This window comes from Pleurodeles waltl, chromosome 7, assembly GCF_031143425.1.
Source record: "Pleurodeles waltl isolate 20211129_DDA chromosome 7, aPleWal1.hap1.20221129, whole genome shotgun sequence".
NCBI classification, from domain to species: Eukaryota; Metazoa; Chordata; class Amphibia; order Caudata; family Salamandridae; genus Pleurodeles; species Pleurodeles waltl.
In genome coordinates this window covers 202,764,339-202,789,793 of record NC_090446.1, presented here as the reverse complement: position 1 = coordinate 202,789,793, position 25,455 = coordinate 202,764,339, and the positions used below count along the sequence as shown (strand labels likewise).

Below are 25,455 nucleotides of genomic sequence, written 5' to 3'. Positions count from 1 at the left end.
GGATATTGGCCTCTAGCTCAGCCGGCACCTAGGTAAACCTACCAAACCTGTGCATTTTTTTTAAACTAAAGACCTAGGGGAATCCAAGATGGGGTGACTTGTGGGGCTCTCACCAGGTTCTATTATCAAGAATCCTTTGCAAACCTCAAAATGTGGCTAAAAAACACTTTCTTTTCACATTTGGGTGAAAGAAAGTTCTGGAATCTGAGAGGCAGCAGTCCCAGCCTCGTCACAGAGTGGGATGGGGTCATTGAGACTGCTGACCCCACCCCACTCTGTGATGAAGTGTCACTGATTGACACTCGCTCTGGGCGCATCAGGGCTTAAACCTGAAGTGCCCAGGTCAAAGTCAATGGGTGACGCTTTCCTTGTCACCCAGGGGAGGGCCTCGAGGCACCTTTGCTGAGCCGAGGAGGTCACGGCCATAGGAGCTGTGACGTCCTCAGCTCAGTTCCATGGTCGATAGGTGTATGTATATAAGTAGTTGTGGGGTGTGTTGATTTGTGGAGTTATATGTCGGAAAGTTATCACTGGTGGGCCCAGTGTTTGTGACAGGGAAGAGCCAAAAACACGTCGAAATTGAGGGGGAACTAAAGTGGTTCCAAAAGGGCAGTAAAAAAAAACATATTTTTAGGCTGACAACTGCAGCAGAAATTTTATCGGTATAGATGAGACAATGCTGGGTGGTAGGAATTTTGTGGATTCCTGCAGATTCTGGAAGGTTCCATCACAAAAATGTGGGAAAAATGTGTGCTTTCCAGCAAAGTTGCAAGTCTACAGGGCATTGTGGGTAAGGAAATGGTGCGGAATGCCTGTGAAGCGCACCACCCTGAATCAACTAGATTGCAGCCCTCACCATTCCAAGTGGGACTTTTTTGAGAGTTACCAAGCTCTCATGGCCCAAATGTAAAACAAAAACAAAAAATATTCAAATGTCCTCTTGCGTGCCATAGGTTAAGATGTTTTAGTGTGCCGGGGAGAGCTGAAAGACTGTTAGCCCATTCAGTTTGGGTGGAGTCATAACCAGGCCCATACTGGTTGGTAACTACCACCCCACTATTTTCTTTTCTTTTTTTTATTCCCTGGCATCTAGTAGACTTTCTGTCCCCCCGGGTGTGGATCGGGGGTAATTGCCCAATCTGCCCAATGGTGGGCAGAACAACTTTGGCCCCATTTATTTGGGGTGGGGGTATGGCCATACCCCCAACCTCTTATTTTGAAAAAAAAATCTTCCCTGGTCTCTGATGGGCTTTCTGCCCCCCCTTGGGGAAGATGGGCCTTATAAAAATAGGCCAATCTGCCCCCAAGGAGGGCAGTGATGGCCAACAGTAATGTGCCCCCTTGGGGATCGACCCTTGCCCAAAAGGCTGCCCCCCCAACAAAACACACACTAGACACTGGACTGGTGTGTGTTTATGAGGTTTCTGCCCCCTTTGTGGACAGATTAGCCTAACAAAAATAGGCCGATCTGTGGCCTAAATACAATTTGCCTCCCATGGGAGTGACCCTTGCTAAGGGGTCGCTTCCCATACATAAAAACATAAAGTAAATAAAAAAATATATATATCCCTGGTGTCTGGAGGTTTCTGCCCCCCCGGGGGCAGATCCGCCTAATTATATTAGGCTGATCTGCCTCCAGGGGGGGCAAAAAAGGCCTTAAAATATTTTGCCCCCCCCTGGAGAGTGGCCCTTGCCAAATGGGCCACTCCCCTTATGTGTTAGTATAAAAATACAAAATTCACTGGTGTCTTGTGGTTTCTTCCCCCGGGGGGGCAGAAATGGCCTAATAATAATTTGCCCGCCGGGAGCGACCCTTGGCTAAGGGGTGGTTCCCAAACATAAAAAAAGTAAACAAAATATTTTTTTATTCCTGGTGTCTAGTGGTTCTCTGCCCCCCGGGGGCAGATCAGCCTAATAATTTTAGGCCGATCTGCCCCGGGGGGGGGGGGGCAGAAATGGCCTAAAAATAATTTGCCCCCTGGGGAGGGGCCCTTGCCCAAGGGGCCACTCCCCTTATGCGCAAATACAAAAAAAAAATCCCTGGTGTCTAGTGGTTTCTGCCCCCTCTGGGGGCAGACAGCAAGGCCGATCTGCCCCCAAGTTGTGTCAGAATTGGTGGGTGGGACATTGCCATTTGGCAATAAAAGAACGGAGTGGCAGCGTCAAAATATGGAACTTGATAGACAATGTTTTAGCTAGCAGGGGCTCAATAACGTCCATGTTTTCTTCCAAGGTGTAGGCATCTTTAAACTCTAGGAAGGTTATGGTCATGGGGCCCACTCTTCCGCTTCTGAGGAATCCTTCGTCCATATGCCTCCAATAAGTACCCTTGAAGAGGGACTTTGATACTGTGCATGCTGTCTCTGGGTTTATTCACAAATGCTCACACCCCAGTTTTATTAAACACGATTTAATAGAGTCAACCAAGGGAATCCTAGTAGCTTTGGGAAGCCTTAAAATCTTCTCCAGTCCCATCTGAGAGGGCAGAAAATCCACAGAGGTCAAGACCCTTCTCCAATACTTCAGGGGTCTAAGACCCACTCTTTGGGCACAGAATCTATGGCCAAGCCAAACCGGAGGGAAATGAGTGGAGTACTAAGGGGAGATGAGTTAAGTCATAAAAAATGGTTTTCCACCAATTCCAGATCATTTACATTCACATGCCCCATAGTTCTCCTCCATACAATGATCCCTCTGGTGCTTGTAAATTATAAAGCTGGAGAGGCAGGGAAGGCAGCTGAAAACTAGACACCTGGAATGCCCTCAGGATGCATTTGTGTAATGTGGTAGCTTAAGTTTACACTATTGAATCTGTGCAGCCAACCCAAAATGCTCTGTGAGAGTAAACCCGAGGTATTCAAAAGTACGTACTCTTTCTAAAGGGACTCCATTTATGGTCGGTGGCAGAGGTGATTTGTGGCACACATTCAAGAACATATACTTAGCTTTGTTAAGCTTAATCTTGAGCCCTCTCTGCCTGCAGAAAACACCTAACTGGTCCTGCAAATGTTGTAAACCCCTTGGAGATTCGGAAACCAGTTAGGTGTCGTCTGCAAACATGAGTGCCAGGGCCTATGTATTAGGTATAGTCAGAGCATCAGGCTTACACAACTCTAGTTGTGCCACCAAATCATCAATGTATAATAAGAACAGGATTGGGGCAAGGTCACACCCTTTCCTCACTCCCGGTGTAACTGGGATGGGTGCTGTCAATTCCAGAGTCACTTCTAACTTGTGCAGAGTTCTTCTTATGCAGCCTACTGATGACAACTACCAGGTATTTTGGATCTCCCAAGTCAATTAGGACCTTCCACACAGCCTCTCTTGTAACAAGATCGAAGACCGGCAGGTCGACAAAAACTACATACAGATGACAACATTCCAGAGCAACATGTTTCCACTAAATTAGTTGCAAACTAAATACTTGGTCAGTGGTGCTTGTCCCTGGCCTAAACCCTGCTTGTAAAGGACTCAACAATCCCACTACCTCAATACACTCTTGCAGCTTACCCAGCAATATGCGACCAAAGAATTTCTGCGATCTACCAATGAGACTGATTGACCAGCATTTGGAAGCAAGGGACCTTGAGCCCTTTTTGTATACTGGAACAGCCTCAGCCCACATGGGAGGAATCGGCAATCCTTCAAAGATGCAGTTGAAATACAGGACAAGGTAAGGGCCCCAGATGTGCTTACTGGCTTTGAACAAATCCCCCAGCACCTTGTCTAGCACTGGTGCTTTCCCTGGGGTAATCCAGTCTATCTCTTTACCAACCTCCCTGTGGGTAATAGGACAAATATCACAGCGAAATGGGCTGGTCGAGGCCACCTAGCGAGGTACATCTGCGTGTCCATCCCCTGCCCTTACACTGTCAAGGCAAGGGTCAGTTGCATCATCTATCACACCAGTATAAAGCCCCGAGAAATGGTTCGACCCAATCTGCTGGAGTGATATTACAGGACAATGAAGCTGCTGGTTCCATACCCCTGCCAGCCAAGATTTTCCAAAATGTACAATGATCTTTCCCTTTTTCCATCTGGCCAACTTAAATTCATGCTTGGCCTTTAATAGTGTGGCTTTGTAAGAGGCCTTTTCCCCCTTAATTACGGCTCTATTTCCACCTTTGATGGCGCCCATCACAGCCCACGGAGCAAGCCTACAAACCTTACTGTACCAAAGAGCCGCTCTGGAAGGAACATAGACTCCACCATAAAAAGCGCCCTTAAGGAGTGGAATAACATTAATCAAATAGCTGAACACCAAACACTGACCTTTTGTGTTAAATGGAAGAGAGAAGGATGTAACTCTACAGTCTCGGAATTGCACAATATTTAGCTCTGAGCTCCAATTCTGGTTACCTCACGTCACCAAATTGTGCAATTCATTGTGCATCGCCTTACTTCGGTATGCATTGTATTTGTTAACTATCCAGTATGAGTAGTTCGGTACAGGATCTGGTCTCTACTAAACCCTCACTTGCATATGGTTCCTAAAAAATAATTTAGTTTCAGATTTGTGCAGAATGTGTTTTTGCCTTTTGGATCACCCAGTATAGGACTTTCTACTGTGGATGAGTCTCACTACATCTGAGCCACCCACGCTAATCATATGGAAAATGGACTGCACATGTTTACCACAAGTGTCCACCTTTTAAGATAAGGCTGCTGCAATGCAGCTATCGTAAGGGGCACCTGACTGGTACATGTGAACATGTGTGCAGATGCATGTGCACATGCTCGGACTGTGCCTGTGAGACTACCATTGTGTGTAGCCTGGTAACCGAGCACAGGTAGCCTGGTGCATAGCGGACTTTGCAGGGCTGGATATTGATGTGGGATAGGTCTTATAATGTTATTGGGCACACGTAGGTAAAGTCGGTGTGATTTACTGTTTTGTTTGTAAGGAAACTTTATTATACACATGTTGGAAATCTGTCTTAGAGTGCAGTTTCCCCTAAGCTTAGGTCCAGAAAGTCACAGGGAGTATTAATCTGAGGTGCAAAATGTGCATCCAGTTCATATTCACAGGTCCCAAAACCATACATGTACATTTTATGGATCATCTAGAATTGTCGTATTTCTCTGCCTTAGCTCAGGATCAGAGCCCAAGCCTTTTTTCACCCTGCTGGGTAAGGTTGATTATATTCCTCTCCAGCAGCAGGATCAAAGGCCTCCTCACACAAAAGGAGTAAGTAGCAGTGCCTCCCTCTGCTCCTGAGCAGGAAGGGGTCGAATGGAAATCTGCACCAGCTAATCCCCTGTCACACTGTACCAGGACTGGGGACTGTCCAGACCCACCAAACAAAGGAGGGGGCCCAGACAACTGCAGCCAACACAGGAGGGGTTCCTCTTTGATGTTTTGGTAGGGAATGCACTGGCAGTGATGTCAGCAAGAGATGGAGCTGAAACCCCAAAAGCAGGTGTGACCACTGATTCCTGAATTATGCCATTTTGAACATGTCCCAGTATTTTGTGCAGAGGGGTTGGGACTGTAGTAGAGAGGTGATGCATCCTTGGATTTGCCAGGGGTGCCTGACTTATAGAACCTTCAACCCCCTTTTAAAAACTCTTGCAGCAGAAGGGTGACAAAGTGTTGTTGGTGTTGTTTGTGCTTCTTTTAGCTGCTGGACCATGGGACTGTGACAGCCATGGAAAACTGGAAGGACAACCGCCCTCTGATGCTGAGAAGGGCTAAGGACTCCGCCCCCAAGACCAGTGTTTCTCTCCCAGGGCCAGTGTGCTCGCCTCTTAAATCCCCAGAGGACCAGTGGGAGGGAAAGACTGATCTTTTGCACCCAGAGACAAAAGATGAGAAGGAAACCTGGTGCAGGGAGTCAAAAGAACCAGCTCCCTTCAGAATACACCACCTTTCAGGTCTGTAGGCCTGCTGGAACTGTTCCTGGTGGCTAGCACTTGCCACCAGGAGTAAAACAGGCCTTTGCCTAAATCGGCCCAAAGGGGTCTTAGCTACGATATTTTAAGGAATGGTGGCCTTTCACCGTTTTTTTAAACATGGGGCTGTGCCTCTTGGACAAGAATTACTCCCCATGGTGGGCCAGGGCCTGGGGGTCAGCACAAGAAGCAGTTTTTCAGTTTCTCCCATGGAGAGGGCAGGTGTGGGGCCCAGGCTCGTTCTTGTCTCTGGCGATCTCCCTCTCCAGAGGGCTGACGCAGAGAGCATGCGAGTGCCGTTGCACTCCCTCAGAAGAGGAGGAGGGGCCCATGATCCCAAGTCCGGGCCCTGGCACCAGCAGTGGAGAGCTTGACTCTCTCACACTTTGCCTGCTGGAAGCACGGCAGCCTTCACAGAAGAGAATTAGCTGCACCTGCTATCGTGGCAAAGAGGATGCTGCTCTGATGGGGAGCCGGCAGGGGCAGTCAGGGATGGGCTTCTTGAGCTGCCCTCAACAAATCAAGGAATGTGGCACCCCCAAGAATAAAGATACACAAAAGGAAGCAAAGACATGTTGGGTTCCAGAACAGCTGGAGACCTACTGTTCAGATATTTACTGCTCCAGGCTGGAGTGTCCCATAATGCCCTGCGGGGCTTGCTAATTTATATGTTTTTCTTGTCTTGGGTGGCCCCAGAGTAGGCCTTGGACTGATCTGCTTTGGTACCCTGAGAGAGTCAAGTACTACAATGGGTTGCTTGGGTCCTAGTAAGGGGAAGTTGTGGACCTGTTACTTGCACAGGCCTCATATCCTGCACAACTAACAACCCAATTTCTCACTGAGTTTAATAACAGTATAAAACTATAGTACATGACAGACTGAAATATTTTGGGTAACTTGTGTCAAAGTTGTGAGTGGAGTGTCTGGCGGTATTCTTCAATGTTTGTCTATGTTTTTTTCAATATTACTTTCAGTTAATGTCACACAGTTCAGTGATATAATCATACTAACTGAGACACTGAGAAATGTTGAAAATACATGTTTGTCATTTGCAAGGCTTAATCTCATTTTTTCATTAGATTTGCTGCTTGATTTCAGTCTTTCGATGGTTCAACTCCGATTTGTGTTGTCTGTGCTTGCTCCGTGCCCTCACCTTCCCTCTGGGTCCTCTGACCTCAGAGGTGGCAAAAGAGTCTCAAGGAAGAAGGTAAACAGTCTGATGAGAGCACTATTTACGTTTTGCTGCTTGAAGTGGAATTCAAACCTTTTTAGAATATGTGACTTCAATGACACTCTTCTGAAAAAAAAAGTGTAAGAAAGAAACACATTGTTGAACAACTTAATCTGGTTTCTTTATAATGAATAGACAAAAAATTATATTTGAACCATACCTTCACTTGTGTGCTTAATGAGACTGAATAAGTGATCACAAAAATGTTTTAACAGTCATAGAAAACTGGTTCATTTGACCATGTTGCTCTTGCGGTGATTCCACAGCCAGTTGGTGTGCTAGTTATTGTATTGAACCATATAAACCAGGGTCCTAGGTAATAATTGCAGTTTGGATTTGCCCATCAACGGACTGCGCTCGCTGTTATTCTACCAGAATATTAATTAATAAATATTTGATAGTAACTGTTATGTAAGAAATATTGTAGTCCGAATATTGACTACAAAAATGTTGTGAAGGTATGTATACATAAGTAAGTATGAATGTACTGTTCACAACACCACATATATGTACCTTGACACATATATATAGCTCATTAACACCAGGAGGAATCACAGCAAACAAAGGGATATTGAATTACTTTAGTTGAATTTCCAAATAGTGCAAAACAAACTAATTTCAAATTAAGGAATTCACCACCCCTTCTCTGACCATGTTTCCTAATGGGCTTGTTTGTAGATATTATGGGCTAGTCACTCATTTGTGTGTACCCACTGACATAGCGGGTACGTTTGGAGTTAAAAATAGGAAAACTGGGGGCCATGTCCAAGATGGAGCCTGAGTAGGTTTGGTCCCTCGGAGCTTCGCCGATTGCATGCTGACTGGAGCGGACACCAACCTCCTCCAGGCTACCCTCTGACATCTGCATCCTGATGGTCTCCTGATCTCCGTCAGCGAATGGGAGATTTTGGAAGCCGAGGAGCAGCCCGCTGTGGCGACGGATTCAGGAGCAGTCACAGCAAAAGGGACAAGATGGTGGGTGCTGCAGGCCGCAAACGCTGAAATCCAGTGGAGGGATGCTGCAGGGTATGCCTGCTATGCATTGCTGAGCGTAGGGGACGCTGGCTGTGGCCTGACTGGTGACGCTCACTCCCCATAGACACCTGCCCTTGAGGATTCCTGTGCTGCGGAGGTGGCTTGCTCACATCACCCCACATCTGCGGCCTACACCGGAGGCTGGTGTGACGCATTGCGACAAGTAATAGGAAGAGGGCGTGGTTACCATGGACCTTCTGTGGCCCCCTCCCACTGTGGGGCCGGCCTGTCCTGCTACCTAGTCCCCCTCCTTTGTTTGACTACCTTTTGCAGCCACTGACATAACGGGCAGGCATGGCAACCTGTACCTGAATGGGTGCTTGCCCCAAAGGTGCTCGATTCCCCAGTACAGCACATCTGTCCCTGCAGCACTTTTTATACCCAACCGAAATTTCCCGCTCACACTGAGAGCTGCCATAATATGTGGGTGTGGGGTGTGGGACGAGGGTCTCTCCATAATGGACCTTCTGCAGCCCTTAATGTTGTTGGGGTGGCTGGTCCTGCAATCTGGCCCCATCTCTCCCTCTGGTACAGTCATCATTATAGTCATCTAACACTAGGGTAGATCTGGTGCAATCTGTGTAGACACTAACCTTCTGAGTTCCGAAGGATCCATTAGACTTCCCTTCCCTGACCTACCACCACCTACCAGAGGTGACTGAGCTTTCCTGCATCCCCCAACCCACTAGCCCAGCCCATGAACTCTGTCAACGTGATCACAAGCTGCAGATCGACGACAGTGGAGGCTAGTCCGGGGGTCAACAGCTAGGCCATTGCTTGATAGGAATACTTGACAGACCCTTCACTTCTGCTCTCTATATATCCCACAGGTCGCTTAAGCTTGGAAAATGAGAGGTTTCTGGATTACCCTGCAATTTCATGGCAGTGCCCTTACAAGAAACATGTAGCACTCCTGGTGCCCACATATTCCTGAGGGGGAATATCACCACCTCTGATGCCGGAAAATGGCCTGCGTGATTTGTGGTTATTCAGGACAGAACTGATTTATATGGTAAATAGATCCAGAGATGATCCCAATCCAATTTGAAAGTATCACACGTTCTCAAGATGCATGAGATTAGTTTAAATTTATATCAGTGTAGATATGTCATCAAGAGTAACACAAGCTCCCAGTGAAGAACAACCAATACATGCCCCCCCCTCCTGGCATAGAAGCCTGAGGCTTTTTCAAGGCTGACTGTATATAACATATATTAAAGCACGGTAGACAAAATAACAAAGATAAATGAAAATCCAAATTGAATCATAATACAAATGTGCTGACATCTCAAGAAAAATAAAAAGCAAATCCAGATATAGAAAAAGGCCAAACTAGAAGAAAGGAAAGAAAGATTCAACACAAGAATTATACAGTCCATTTTCAAGGACATGTGGAGATATAAAAACAGTTTATATAGGTTGAGGTAAGTACAGTACAATGTATAACATGCCCACAGCATTGAGGTCACACATACTGTATGATTCAGAATATTTCCTACATTGTTGGGGGCGGAAGACACCTACTACCATAGACCAACGATACCCATCCATTCGTATATAGTAATTATTAATGCCAGTAAAGTGCATGTTTTCAAAAGGAAATAACATAGTCCAAAAGTTCATGCAGAATTAGCATTCCGAGCTTAAAATAAATACCAAATAAAATGAAATGAGAAGAATATAAGTAAAATAGAGCGTCCCGTCATACAAAAGGTTCAATGTAGAGCCCAACATCAAACGAACAGCAGTACACAAATCCAATCATGCAGTGGCGAGCAGGCATAGGCATCATAAAAACAAGAAAATCAAGAGTTGTGCATGGGAATATATTATATTCCTGAAAAATCCCTTGTGAGGGGAAAGGTGGGGGAGGGAAAAAAGGAAACAAGAATGAAAGTAAATGGTAAGAGAGGGAAAAAAGAAGGATTTGTCACCCAGAAGTGCTCTGCCCTGGACACCACTGCGAGGAACATTGGTCTCAGTGTATGGTTCGTGTTCACAGAAGAAGTACTGAAAAAAGTCGTTAATATCATATCAGAGTGGGTGGTAATGAATTATGCTCATGGGGTAGAGAATCGCGAAGCCTACTGTAGTGTATAATATGCCACGGGAGAAGCGACATAGGTCAACCAGGGCACGTACGAAAGCCTAAACAGTACAATAAGAAGGGCAAAACAATTGTAGGAACTCAAGAAGGTCACATTGTTAGGGATTCACTAGTATTGCATACTCTGTAAGGTGAAAGTCATATCTTATGACTTGTCAGGATGCTGATTGCGGTCCGAAGCAAACTGCTGGAATGTATAGGCTCCCTAGTCTTGGAGAAGAAAAGTACAAGGGGGTGGGAAAAGATACCTTATTGTCAAAATCCAGACCACACTGAACAACAGTGGGGACAAAAGGTAATGTAAAAGTTATAAAATCAATATAGAGCCACAATGTATGCTCCGAAAAATTACCTCAAAAAGTCCTGAAGTGACTGCGGTAGGACAGAAACAAAACAGTTGTGGATATTTTAAGGAAGACAGTCGTAGTGACATCATGGGGGTGGTACAACCAATTGCAGAACACTACACTATGGCACCTGTCCTGAAAGACTAGAGGGAAAAAGTACTTGTAAGTACAGAGAAGAAAGGGCACAAGATACCGACACTATAGGTGACCTAACAAGGAGGCGCCATGTTAGACATGGTACAAAAACCATAATATAGTCCTGTACGTTGTACAGAAAATATACCACTGGAAGAATCCCCAATATATATCGCTAGGATCCATCTTTCCCATGTGCCCAAAATTGCGAAACCGTTTCTACTAGAGCCTACAAACCTACCTTAATCCAGAAACAGAAGGGGCAAAGGCGCAATGCCTACGCAGGTCATTGTCTGACGACTAGAATGATTTTGGATGAGTTGAACAGGTGGGTGCCATCTTAGTAAGTTTAATGGAAGAACATAATTAATTACAGAAAACCCAAGTCAGGGAAGAATTCCCCATTGTACCAGGTAGTCCGTTACGTAGTTTTGAAAGGGAAAAAACCATGGTACAAGGTGCGCGCCCCAGATATTCAACAAACTTAAGAAGTTAAATAACATGCATTGCAAAGGCAACAAGTAAGCTGGGGAGAAAGCGGGGAGGTATCACAGTTCCTAAAGTAACTCAAGGACATAATGCACAAAAAAACACATTAGGACTAAATAATTGTCTATTGAGTAACTCTGAACATGTTCCATGATAGTATTCCAGCATTCAGCCCTGAGACTTAGATATGGTAGGGATAAATTATCCATCATATAGCCAATAACGTAAAGCTGCATCTTTATTAAGTCCTTTTTTTCACAGTTTGGTATTTTAAGGTCATTTGGCATTCCCTTTGTCTCAGTCATGGTTCGCGGTTACCACCTCGTGAGCTCCTGTGCACTAATTAGATACCAGCAAAGGTTTTCTTGGGTGGATGAACCCGCAGAAAGTGCTACATGAGAGGATGTCCAGTTGTATTTTTATTGACGTTTCTATAATGTTCTTGGCTATGTGTGTGCAGAAGACTAATAGTGCTGCCTGCGTGGTTTGGGGCCCCTGTCTTTCTTGCCATGCGGCTCTGGTGCACACCTCACCATGTCCTCCCAATGCAATGTTAAAAAAGATGCCACGTTAAAAGATTTGTTTCACAAGGCACCGGTGAAGAAACTTGACAAGGTATGTGAGGCATCTCTGACTCCGCCACCCAGATGGACCTGCAGTGTATAGCACACACACACAACACTGAGACCCTGTACAAGGGCATTTTTGGCGCACTTGTTTGGAGACCTCAGAGATAACTTTGAGACTTTCACGCAGGACATAACAACAGAAGTGAAAGACTCCGACGTGAGATCGGTGACCTGGGCCAACACGTAAATTCCCTGAAACAGACCTATGACTCTCTGGAGGGTGAACTGGATGGACACCGCAGAGAACTTCGGGAGAGGCCAGGAATCAGGATCTTCGTTATCAGTAGGAGTACCTCAAGAACAGGTCTCAGCAGTAAAATATACACATTTAAGGGGTTCCATTGCAAGCAGTATCTGGCAATCTGGCGGAATTTGTTACCCGTATTTTTTGCCACAAGGCTCCGGCACTGGCAGACGAAAAGATCATCCTGGCTCACATCCATCAGGTGAGCCGGCATTCCGGCATCCTCAGTCAGGCCCAAGACATCCCTACATGCCTTTAATATTAGAAATGAAAAGAGACCATCATGGTTGCAGAATGAGATAAGTCCGTCATAGAGCTTGAGGGTCTAAAACTGTGGTTGTGTCAGGATCTCTCCCCAATGACTTTACAACAACGAAATGTCCTCCAGCCTTTGACAGATGCCGTAAGGGAGAAGGGCATCAGACACTGATGGGGACATTTACCCGCCACTCAAGCAAGGTCCACACCGGCATACCAAACATACACATGGGTAGATGGTTACTATCCTCAGTCTTAACGCTACATTGACGCATTCAGTACTTTTATCCTTTCTCTGGTGTGCAAAATGTGATATCTGTCTCTTACAGGAGACGCATCTGCTCAAAACTGACTGGAAATGTTTATGATCCCGGTTGTTTGACTGCCAACATTTATTTTCTGGGGTAGCGAAGAAGGTGGGGGTTCTGGATCCTGCTGGCAGCACATCTTCTGGGGCAGGTGACTCAAGTCCATACTGGATTGTCAGGCAGGCTTTTTGCCCTGTGAATAGATCTGAAAGGGCATAGGTTTACACTGCTGAATATTTATGCCCTGAGTGACCATCAAGAAGCCTTTTTACGGGATGCCATGGGACGGGTGCTGTCCACACCAGACATAGACATTAATGTAGATGGTATCTTTAACATAGTGATGGAGGCACAGAGTGATGGATCACTCCACAGACCGGAACAAAGGGGGCGCTCTTACACCTGCCTTCCGGCAGTGGCTGGCAGACGCAGGCCTGACAGACTTATGGCAACACACCCACCCGACAGACTTGGGCTAGACTTTCTTTCCGTTGGCACCCAAGACATATGCCCGCATTTACTTTTTTCTTACTTCTCCTTGATCACAAAGGCAACAACGGGAGTGGATATTGGCTCTGCAGCCCTGCACAATCACTCCCCTGTCATCCTCCGTTATACCCCCCCGCCCCAATGTTGTACCGACGTCCCAGATTTGGCACCTTAACACTAGACTTCTCACCTACGATCCTATAATAACTGAAATTTGTTCCGCTATCACATCCTTCCAAGAGACTAACACACCAACCACATAAATCTCACTTTTGTGGGAGACCCTAAAGGCAGTTCTGCAGGGTCAATTCAATGCCATTGCCCCCCGTTTTAACAGGGAGAGATGTGGCTTGAGCTCCCAACAAGAAACAAAGTAATGTGATGGATCTAATGCAACTTGCAACAATTACGGTGATCCCCAAGGCAGGCAAAGACCCTAAGCAATGCACCGCTTATCATACGATTTCTTTAATAAATATTGATGTGAACATTTTTGCAGGAATCCTGGCACATGTATTTGCCCCCTATATGCAAGGCCTAGTTGATGCCGTCCAAACTGGATTCATGCCAGGTAGGGGATACAGTGGTGACACGAAACATGTTTGTCACCTCCTGGACAAAACGCAGTGCTCTCGCAACTCAGTTCTTCTCCGGTCTATTGACATGGAGACGGCCTTTGATCAGGCATTCTGACCATTTCTCTGCGTCATTCTAATGAGCTTGGGCCTGGGACCACTGTTTTGTCAATTGGTTCAGTGTTGCTATGCTTCCCCCAAGGCCAGTGTGCTGGTCATTGGGATCTTCTCTAGGCCCTTTCCAATCACTCAGTAACCCAATAGGGCTGCCCCTTGACACCCTTACTGTTTGCCCTTTTCATGGAGCCATTTGCAGAATGGATACGTAATCATCCACAAATTGCTGGCAACTGTGGGGGGGGGGGGGATATTGGCTCTGCAGCCCTGCACAATCACTCCCCTGTCATCCTCCGTTATACCCCCCCGCCCCAATGTTGTACCGACGTCCCAGATTTGGCACCTTAACACTAGACTTCTCACCTACGATCCTATAATAACTGAAATTTGTTCCGCTATCACATCCTTCCAAGAGACTAACACACCAACCACATAAATCTCACTTTTGTGGGAGACCCTAAAGGCAGTTCTGCAGGGTCAATTCAATGCCATTGCCCCCCGTTTTAACAGGGAGAGATGTGGCTTGAGCTCCCAACAAGAAACAAAGTTGCATGAATCAGAGGACTCTCCAAACATTGTGGCTCGCTAGCGATCCTCCACCAGTTGACTGCAGCCAGGAAGCAGTTGAAAGTACTGAATATGAATAGGGTGGTATATGCATTCCTATGGATAAACAGAAGTATTATGTGGGGGGAACAAGGGAGGCCATCCGCGTCCACGTTCAGGCTGTGGACCGCTGACTGAAAGAACTGTTAGGCTCTGATGGCATCCCACTGTGTCATGATGAGTGGATTGTCCGTTAGTTTGAGCAATTGTATTTGGCTGAGAATCTAAAAGTTGACAATATTACTACTTATCTGTCTACAGTCACATTAAGTGGCACCCCAGAGGCTGCTCTCCCCTCTCTAGACAGAGATATCACCCCAAACGAGGTCCTCATAGCCATACAACATCTGCAACTGGGTAAGGCCTTTGGCAGTTTGGTTACAGTGCAGAATTCTACAAGGCATTTGGCATGTTACTAACTCCTGTACTGGTGCGACCATCCAATACATTTAGCTCCAGGAGTAATGTGATGGATCTAATGCAACTTGCAACAATTACGGTGATCCCCAAGGCAGGCAAAGACCCTAAGCAATGCACCGCTTATCATACGATTTCTTTAATAAATATTGATGTGAACATTTTTGCAGGAATCCTGGCACATGTATTTGCCCCCTATATGCAAGGCCTAGTTGATGCCGTCCAAACTGGATTCATGCCAGGTAGGGGATACAGTGGTGACACGAAACATGTTTGTCACCTCCTGGACAAAACGCAGTGCTCTCGCAACTCAGTTCTTCTCCGGTCTATTGACATGGAGACGGCCTTTGATCAGGCATTCTGACCATTTCTCTGCGTCATTCTAATGAGCTTGGGCCTGGGACCACTGTTTTGTCAATTGGTTCAGTGTTGCTATGCTTCCCCCAAGGCCAGTGTGCTGGTCATTGGGATCTTCTCTAGGCCCTTTCCAATCACTCAGTAACCCAATAGGGCTGCCCCTTGACACCCTTACTGTTTGCCCTTTTCATGGAGCCATTTGCAGAATGGATACGTAATCATCCACAAATTGCTGGCAACTGTGGGGGGGGGGGAGCTGGGAATATAATTATACTACATGCAGACGATATCCTTTTGACCCTGTCTGACCCGCCTGCATCTCGGCATGCAGTGATGGGGGAATTGGAGGCTTTGTGGCAAGCCTCCGGCTTTAGGACAAATCTTCAGAAGTTCTCCATAGTCAATTTGCCCCTATCTGAGGCTACCCAGGCACAACTTGCATCTAAGTTCCCATTGACGTGGGTCATGCAGGGGATCACCTACTTAAGCCTTGAAATACATCCTACACTGGATCCTACAGTGGCACGTAGCTACAACAGTCTACTGACAATTATGCAGACAGACCTCTCCAGGTGAAAGAGTCACAGCCTCTCCTGACTGGGTTGCTTGGCGTGGTCAAGATGACACTTTTACCAAAAATCCTGTACATAATGCAAACGATGTCCCTACAGTCCCTTCCACATCTTGGTAAGTTACAGTCCCAAATCTGGGATTTGATTTGAGATGGCAAAAAGGCATGGATGGCTAAGTCACAAATATATCTTTCACAGGCAGAGGGAGGTATGGGTTTCACTAACCGACATGATACTATCAGGCAGTGCAACTACGCTACATGGTGGAATTGTCTCGGCCCAGCACTGAAAAGTATTAGTGTTTCATTGATCATTCAGTGGCGGGCATCCCGATCTGGAAGGTGCCATTGCTGCCAAAACCGCAACGGCCTGTGGGAGGGTATATCTCTCCATTGGCACCCAGTGGTGTGCACCACAGTGGCAGTGTGGGATAAGGTAGAGCTTCGACAGGGACTTTCCACCCCTCGGTCCATGTAGACATCTGGACTTTCCCCCGGTGCAATGGGCCTCTGCATTTACTGCATAACAAGAGGCCAACTGCAAGTGGGTAGGCAACGTGTTTGATGAGAATGGCGCCATGGACGTTCCACAGATTCAATTGGTGTTTGAGAGCCCCTCTTCATACCTTTGGCAGTACATGGCTATCTGTCACTGGCTGATGCAGCCCTGGCGTTGCCCCGTGCTAACCGACCCCTCACCCCCTTTAAGAAGTGGCTACTTACTCGCTTCTTCGACAAGCGCCTCCTATCTGATATTTACACTTTTCTCACCACCCCACAGAAGCACTTGAAGTCACCGGCGTAGCGTAGAAGGGAAGGGTAATGTGAACGCAGTTTTTCAGACAGGGAATGGAGCGATATCCTTCACCGTGCCCATGCCTCAGCCCGTAACACTACAAGCAAAGATATGTTTTTGAAGATGGTTCACTATTGGTACTTCATGCCAGCCAGGGTTTCTCAATGGAATGCAAGGAAATACAATGCATACTGACACTATTGCCGACAAATAGGCACCCTTACACACTTGCTTTGGCAGTGCTCCAGACTTGACTAATTTTGGGATGAGGTGCTGACTGCGGTGAATGACATGTTTGATATGGGTATTCCTAGGTTTATCAGCTATGTTTTACTGAGCCTCCTTAGTCCCTTGATGTACACTCTGAAGTCTCCTAGGGGTCAGGCGATCACCTTGGCATTAGGAGCCCCCAGACAGGTCCTCCTTTCTAAATGGTGCATAGATGTGATCCTTGCACATCTGGATTGGCTGCACAAGCTTTAGGAACTATAGGGAATGGAAAAATTGACTGCTGTGCGACCCACTCCCTACCCCTATTAGACAAGACATGGGGACCGTGTATCTGCTATCTGTCAGACGAATTCTGAGAAATATCATGATCGCTATATCTGCGGGTCCTTCGATTGACCCACCCAGGTCTAGACCCTGTCACACCTCCTACTTGATGGCCTCTTATTCACATACACTTTCAGGCTAATACGACTTTGAGATGAGACTAGTGTCTTGTTCCCTACCCCATTAGCCTACGAGTAACTGATGTTGATGACTTCTCCACTGGCAGGTGGATGTGGGCTACTGTTGTATCCTTGTTGCCTTACTGACATTAATAAAAACAGATTGTAAACCTATAAATAGGAAACCTATCCCTACCCAATAAACCACAATATTTTGATAGTCCATATTCTGTCAATGATATTTTTGCAGACCATAACTTTGTGCTTGCCATTTAAGCATTTCATGTAATTCCACTTCTTTGTTTACTTTAGATATGTGAACACCCATATGCTTGGTTTTGTTTCAGGAAGGAAAATGCCTGTACGTTGTCCTCTTGATGGCTGTCTTTTGGTGCACAGAAGCCTTACCTCTGGCGGTGACTGCTTTGCTTCCAATAATCTTATTTCCTTTCTTGGGAATTCTGCCTTCCAACAAGGTGTGCCCGCAGTACTTTTTAGACACCAACTTCCTATTTTTAAGTGGCCTGATAATGGCGGCTGTTGTTGAAGAGTGGAACTTGCATCGCAGAATTGCTTTAAAGGTATTAATGATTGTAGGAGTGCAGCCAGCAAGGTAATCATTTGATTTATTTTACCTTTGTTCTTTTCGTTGTGTTGTGTTATTGCTGTTCTAGATTAATCCCATATGTATAGGTTAATCATAAGGTCCTCACATCGAGGAAAATTTATATTTTCTATAAGATGAATGCCGCCATTTTCAAAAATGGAATTTGCCATTCCAGTCTGCAAAATATTCTCTCAGTATCTGCCATGGCTTACATTGAATTTCTATTTGAAAAAAATAGGCATAGATATTGGAAAGTGTTAGACTTGGCATGCTTGGTGTGGTCTCCCCTAACTTTTTGCCTCTGTTTCCCAGGTTGTTGAGGTCTGTTGGACACCGCCATGGAAAGGCTGTCAGAATGGGGGTGTTGGGGGCCCATGCACTTGGCATGGGCGGTACAGGGGTCCCCATGCACAGCCCTGTCACGCATTCCACTGCGGCAGCCACTCCATTAGGAGCTGGCGTCAATGTTAAGGCCCTGTTCACTGCAGGGCCGGCAGGCGGCAACATGGCCCTGCGGAGAACTCTTAGTAGGGCCAGCGATGTTCAGGCCACATGGATGATGGAGGATAGAGTTTGGCGTGCGGCCTCCGCCACCCGCCAAACTCATAATGAGGCCCAAAGTCCCTTCAATGTGTGCCTTGAGTGGAATTACTGTACCAAGATGAAATACATTTCGCATTGCAACTACTAGATAGCATGTCAGTGAAATCTGCTGATTTTTGGGTGTGGCATATGTCCCATAATCTGTAGATATTAAGAACTGCCCTTCAAGGTCATGCAGCCTCTCTGTTGGGCTCAGTAGAATTTAGTTGGACAAAACCCACAGGAATGACATCAGTTGCTAGTTCTCTATTCAGGTTCCTTACAAAACTTGTTAATTCCTCCATACAAAACTTGTTAATTGTTCCATTGCTGATCCTGCTATGATTTAAAACTCCTTTCTGTAACTTTTAAAACTAAACTTGCACCACTCCCATTCCAGTCAAATCACAGCACAGCATGTCAACCTCGCAGTAATAAACAACTTACCTGTTAACTGTTAGAACTGGCATTTCTCTCAAGGTGAACAGTAAAACTTACTTCACCAAGCATGTTAAAGGAATCTCTATATTGTTTTACCTAGTCCACAACAACTTTCTTCCTTTCAATCTGCACCAAACTCTGAGTCCACCCACTTCACTTTGAGTCGAGCGGACCACCAAGTTTATGCCCAGGGTGAAATTTACTCCATCTGCGTGAAAAGGCCTCCGATGGCCCGACAGAGTGGTCAGATAGAGAAAACACATAACACTGTGCACCCTATTAAGGATGGGCAGTGTTGGTTTTTTTTTAAATCTCTTTTACCACCAGATAAAGGCTAGAGGTGAGGGACAGAAAATAAATAAAATAGTGACCCCCATGTTAGACAAGACCACTCCCAGTGTGTGTGGGGAGCAATACTTTTTTATTTTTTCAAAACAGACTCCCATTTTGGGAGTGTGTTTTTGAAAAATAAAGATTTTGGAAACATTTGACGAGCGGCTGTCATGTTTCATGGTGCTGTCTGTCAAACCCTTCCAACTTTGACAGGAACTGCTGTGGCAGTAGTCCCAGCCAATATATAGTGATGTCCATGGGGCAGGCTAGTATCTCTCAGTAGGTGGATGGAGTAAAAGCAGGGTGACAGACGTAAAGTGTTTTGACACCCTGTTTGCCTTTACTCAATTCATCAAAATCAAGTCCATAGTTTTAAACAAATATCCCTTAAATATTAACACTCCAAGCCATGCAAACTACTTAATGATTGTATATAAAAATGTAATACAAAAACAGATTTCATTAAAAGTAGAAAAAAGGCTGTGTCACACGTTTGTTTATGTAAAAACAAAACTTGAGATGTAAAAAAGGTAATACTTTTCACCACTGCATTTTGTTATACCCTTCTTAACCCTAATATTTCCTATTAGTCTACACAGTCTCTGCAGTTTTAAGAGTTATACACCCATATTGAATCCTGTGCCACAGTTTTCTTGCACTTTCTTCATACATCATCCCCTATTCCATTACCCTAACCCTATTATAGCCTGACCATTACCCCATCATTTAACCCCACCTTACCACTTAAACCTAAATGTGACAGTCATCGTTACTCCATCTCTAACCATAAACCCTTTCTCTACATTACCCTTAACTCCATTCCTAATAATGGCCAACCCCTAAAGCATATGTAACTCTAGCTTACTCCTTTTCCCTACACCACAGTCCTAAACCTCACCCTTACCCCAACCTAATCGGTATACCTTACCATCATCAACCCTGACACCATACCCTACTCTAACCCTAAGCCGCGTACTTCACCCAATATAACCCTAAACCTCTTTGTAATCACGCCCCATGTTATGTTGATTGAAGTTTTGACATTTTAAATTTCTTATTGCCTAATTTTCTTTTTTGCCTCTTGATTTTTCTATTTCTGCCTTTTTCATTTTAAATACTTTATTGATCATATTTATATAAAATAATAAGCTAATAAACATAAGATAATAGACATTCTGTATTTGAAATAGATTTATGCTTTAACATAGAAATTGGTGAATAATAAGTCATCATATCTAGAACAATACATGTATACATATGAATGACTCAAAACATGAAATAAATTAGTAAGTTCAAAAATCTTTATATGAGCAATAGGAAAAAGGAAAGTAGAAAGGAAAGACCAGGCACAAGACCGATTAGTTGGAAAGTAATTACAAGTTAGTTACTTTTGAGAACGAAATGGAAAGTGAAGCATTTTAATAAAAAAAAAACAGACAGCATTATGAACCTTTGAGCGGCATTATGTACATGTGAACAAGACTCTTTTGGAGTTAAAACGCATTGGTTGGTTGTTGCTGGCTTGGAATAAAATATTGGCTATTTGGTGAAACGGAGTGCAATGGTTTCCCTTCTTTTGTGTACAAACATATTAGATAAATATTGTAAAGAATTACACATTTATTGTTAAATTCATTCAATAAAAAATGATTTTTAAGGGAGTTCAGGCACCTCTTAAATCAGAGTTTCATGTAAACATTACAAAATAACAGAATTTAGATGAATCGTAACAGAAGCCATAGAGCTTCCTTTTTCCTAGTAAGTGAAGCTGATGCAACACAAGATCTAACAAGTCCAAACTTATAAGATATCCCATATGATCAAGCTTGAAACAAAATGTTTTTGAGTTCCAGTTTTGAGTTATTTATTGTAAAAGTGCTATCATAAGGTCAGTCATTTTAACATTTAATATGTAATAAACTCAAGTCTTCCAAGGAACAGATAGAACTATGAAAAATGAGCATTTGATTTCCACGCAGAATTTATCTGTTCACAAACCTTAATCCAAAACTGGTGAGTACGACTAAATATTGAGTGTTTGTATTCTGAGATGCATTCATTACTAACATGTTGGTAGTGAGTTAGAAGTTATCTTATAGAGAAGTTGAGGAGTTATAAAAAGTCTATGATATATAAAAACAACAATAAATTGGTAGCATTTGCTTCTCTTGAAGATTTTTAAATCTCAAGACAAATTTGATTCCTCAAATGAATAGGCAAGTTAACACTGATAATTCTTCCCACTTCAATTCGACTTAGATTTCCTTCTCAGTATCAGAAGATGTAATAATTTTATATAAAGTGTGGAGGCTAATGGATGTGATACAAGTATCAAAAAGGTGATTTTATTGATACAGGTTATTAGATTAGTAATGGGAATTATATTATATATAGCAGATTTATTTTGTGCTAAAGTGTTAATTTTGGCGTTCAAATGGATTGGGGAGTTGAAATATGCATTGTGCATCAATAAAAGACAATATTGTACTGTCATTAACTAGATTGCAAATACATATTAACCATTTCTCGCTCCATGGTTGCCAAGTGTGATAAGTGTGAAAATCGGGAAAGTTAACTTCACCATTCTATATATCCTTATTTAACTTCTGTTAAGACACACAAGATTTCTCTTTATGCTGTGAGAAAACATTGAATGTGAATGTAATTTTCATGAAAAATTAAGATTTGTTTCTTTGTAGAAATTGTGGCTAGAGCACCTATCACAAAAGGAACCAGCATCATTTAAAATGAATCAAAACTCATCCACTAGGACAGAAATAAAGGGTTCCACCTTATTACGACTGTTTAAAGAATGAGAAAACCAGAGTTCTAAATATTTAAATTCATGTGGGAGCCAAAGAAAGCCAAAATATATAAAATCATGTCTTAAACAAAATGTATTGAGAGGAAGTATCTCATTTGTTGATATTGAGTTTGCATCATGAGAGCAGTGAAAAATCTTTCGCTCCAACAAGAAGTAGTGGAGGTGACAAGTTTGGATTAGAGATGAATACGAGTTTGCCTTTAACATGCACAGATCGTTTGATTTGATTTCACCATAAATCTAATGTGGGTATACAATTAACTTATCTTATTTTAGATTAAAAAATATAATGGCCTATATTCATAATGGAGAGAAACAACTCCCTAGTCTAACTCCTCATTCTAACTTGACATGTAGGGATATCAAACAGTTAGCAAATATATAAGCAGGTGGTGAGGAATACAAAAGAGATATTCCACTTCTAATACTAGGACCAAAACCAAACCAATTGAAAAATAAAATGCCAATTCATACAACCAAATTATTTTCAGCATCAGCTGCAATCACTGCTGAAGAAGACCTATAACTATTGGATTTACCTAAAATACAAAAAAACAACCTTGTATTATCAGAGATAAATCTTCATTTATCGAAGGCAGATTGAGCTCATCTCAACAGATTTGGCAGCAGCGTATCTAAACACAAAGTGATAATGTGTAGAAAGACCTTTTAATCAATATTACCCAGGAGGTTGGTCTATAATTTTTATTGAATCTAGGATCTCTATTTGCTTTATATATTAGACAAATGATGGCATCTTAAAATGTGCCCTGAACTGCCCCTGATATCTCTATACTCCAAGATGGATCAGGATGTAACTGTGTTTGAGGGAACATAAATACACAGCGAGAAAGACTGAAACTGAAATTACCTGACAGTATAAAGGGGAAAACCAAGTTTTGCATCAGTATGCATGTGAATTGAATCTACACAACTATCAATAAATAGGTTTCAATCAATGATAACGTTCAGAAGTATTCATGTCATCCAGTGGTCTTGTCTCTTTCTCTAAAATTAATTCCAGAACGAATTCCATTGATATGGAAGAAGATGGCTTGACTGTTGAATAAGGATCATTTTTAGGGCCACTGAAATGTAGAGCAAATTACGGTTTGACACAATAGGTAGAAGGGGCTTGGAAAGTCTTTGCCACTGGAACCAATTTTTGTAACAAGGATCAGGAACTGGAATTTTAATTGACAGTATCAAGTTCTTCTATAGTATTGAAGATGAGATCATTCTAAGTTCAAAGTATTTACAAATGACTGAAAAGAAAAAATCTACCTAATGAAAAATCTGTAAACATCTCAAAATAAGAGGAATAACTGGTTGCCATTGATACATTACATCTCAGCTAGAGCTAAAATAATCATAAACGTAATGTCTAGAAACATGTTAGTATTAGAAGCTCTCACTGGGCTCTCTCTGATCCTGCACCATTTACAATCGTAAAGGTATGTGTCAGTGAGCAAAACAGAGAGTATATTCTTTCATATTTTATGGGGATACTTGAAGTGGTAGCTGAAAATTGGCATTTATAATTCTTCATGCTTATGGCTATAGCACATTTAAAAAATGGGCTTAGAAAATATATTTTTTGTTTTGTGACATTTTCTCTGCCTGGTGCCTTAGCTGTCTTAAGATAATCTATGGCTTGCAAAATCTCTTGTTTGATTAACCTCCCATCTAATTTCGCCCATTCAGGGTCCCCCAGTTATTCCAATGGTAGCGAATGAAGGTAAGCTGTCACCTCCCACCCCATCACATTTGCAGGCAATGTGTACGCCCGTCTAAGGAAATCCCTCAGTGTCTCATTGATAGCCTGTTGTGTACGCACTACTCGCCCTCTTGAGTCCCTGATAGAGAGTATGGGCACGATTTAATGTTCTGGTCTAATCATCCTGGCCAATAACTAACCAGCCTTATCCCCTGTCATATGCAAGCGGTGTCCATAAGAGAGTCGTACATGTTTTTCTAGACACTCCTAGGAGGAAAGAACTGGTTGCCTAGCGTCCCCCCCACGCCAGATGCACCATTGGGGCACATGTCAAGGTCAGTTCATCTTCTTAGAGCCTCAGGTCTCTCTCCAACATCTGTTGAATACCCAAGGTGGTTGCCATGCCTATCATAGCATCCCATTAGGACACCCTGTATTGAGTACTCTTCCAGTTATGAGTAAAATAATCAGTGAGGGCTTCAGCTATCACCTCCTTTATACTGAGTCAGTGATGGAATCCCCTCCGATCCACCACAGTAGAACCCTCAGCACTTGTCAGATCAGGGAATAAATCATAAGTAAGGATGAATGGTCTGAGATATACTTGGCCAGATACACTGCGTCCATCACTCTGTTTGTGTGCTCTGCCTGCTTAAGGAAGTAGTCCAATCTAATATGTTTGTTCACTGCAGGAGTAATAATGTGTCTGTGGGTGCTGGGCCTCCAAATATCCACCAACTCTATGCCCCTCAAAAATCATCTTAAGGCTTCCATCATATAGGGCTTAGTACCCTGTACATATCACCATCTTACACACAGTTTAAGTCCCCCGCTACAGCCAGCTCTGCAGGCAGGAACCCCTGTCCTGACTCCATCATGCCCTCAAAAAAGTCCCATCATCTACATTAGGAGCATAAACACTGATCAAGTAGAGGTCCTGTGCATCTAGAGTACCATGTAGGATAACATACCTCCTGTGTGGGTCTGCCCACACCCCAAATTTTTGGAAAGGGCCACCGGGGCTACCCATACAAGGGTCCGGAATAAGAAGTTGCATATACCTGTCCTCTTTATATCTCATCTAAATGAGGTTCCTGTAAAAACACGATCAATATCCGATATTGCTTATTGTAGGCAAAGATTCTATGGCATTTATCGGGTCTTTTCAGCCCTCCAATGTTTCTCGTAAGGATTTTGTATTCCTGGCATGTCTCTCTATGCAAGACCATGAGGTCCTCTCACTGGGCCATGTCAACACTGGAGGTAAAGCTAAAGGTATATGAGCGTCAACAACCAAGTTGTTTGACAAATTTGTCTACGTAGGGGGTCCCTGTCAGTCAAGCTGGCTTAGGATGTGATGTGATTGTGAGTACACCTTGGTAAAATGGACCACCCATGTATCGGGAGGAACTAATGTATCTGGGCCAGTTGAATCCTTAAAAAAGGAAGATTGATAACCTGCCAGAATGCACAACTGTCTTTCATCACACTAGCTGCTAACAGGGAATCCCAAGTGCCCTTTTCTTTTTACCTGGGCTTTCTTGTAGGGTATTCTATGGTGGCACACAACATCCATGTACCTGGGTAATTCTTTTAACGCGGTCATGGATTTGAAGTGGGCGTGCAAGCAGTGGTAATTGAACCATCTAATAATCATCCTCTTGTGGTATTGCT

General features: G+C 43.8%; 1 protein-coding gene across 1 annotated transcript in view; it reads left to right on the top strand.

Moving 5' to 3' along the window:
• The window catches only part of SLC13A3 (solute carrier family 13 member 3), a 346,390-nt gene that overhangs the window by 42,117 nt on the left and 278,818 nt on the right, over positions 1-25,455 (top strand). Inside the window, exon 2 of the mRNA XM_069243573.1 lies at positions 17,625-17,890. Within this exon, the coding sequence (XP_069099674.1) occupies positions 17,625-17,890 (266 nt within the window). The remainder of the gene's footprint in view (positions 1-17,624; positions 17,891-25,455) is intronic.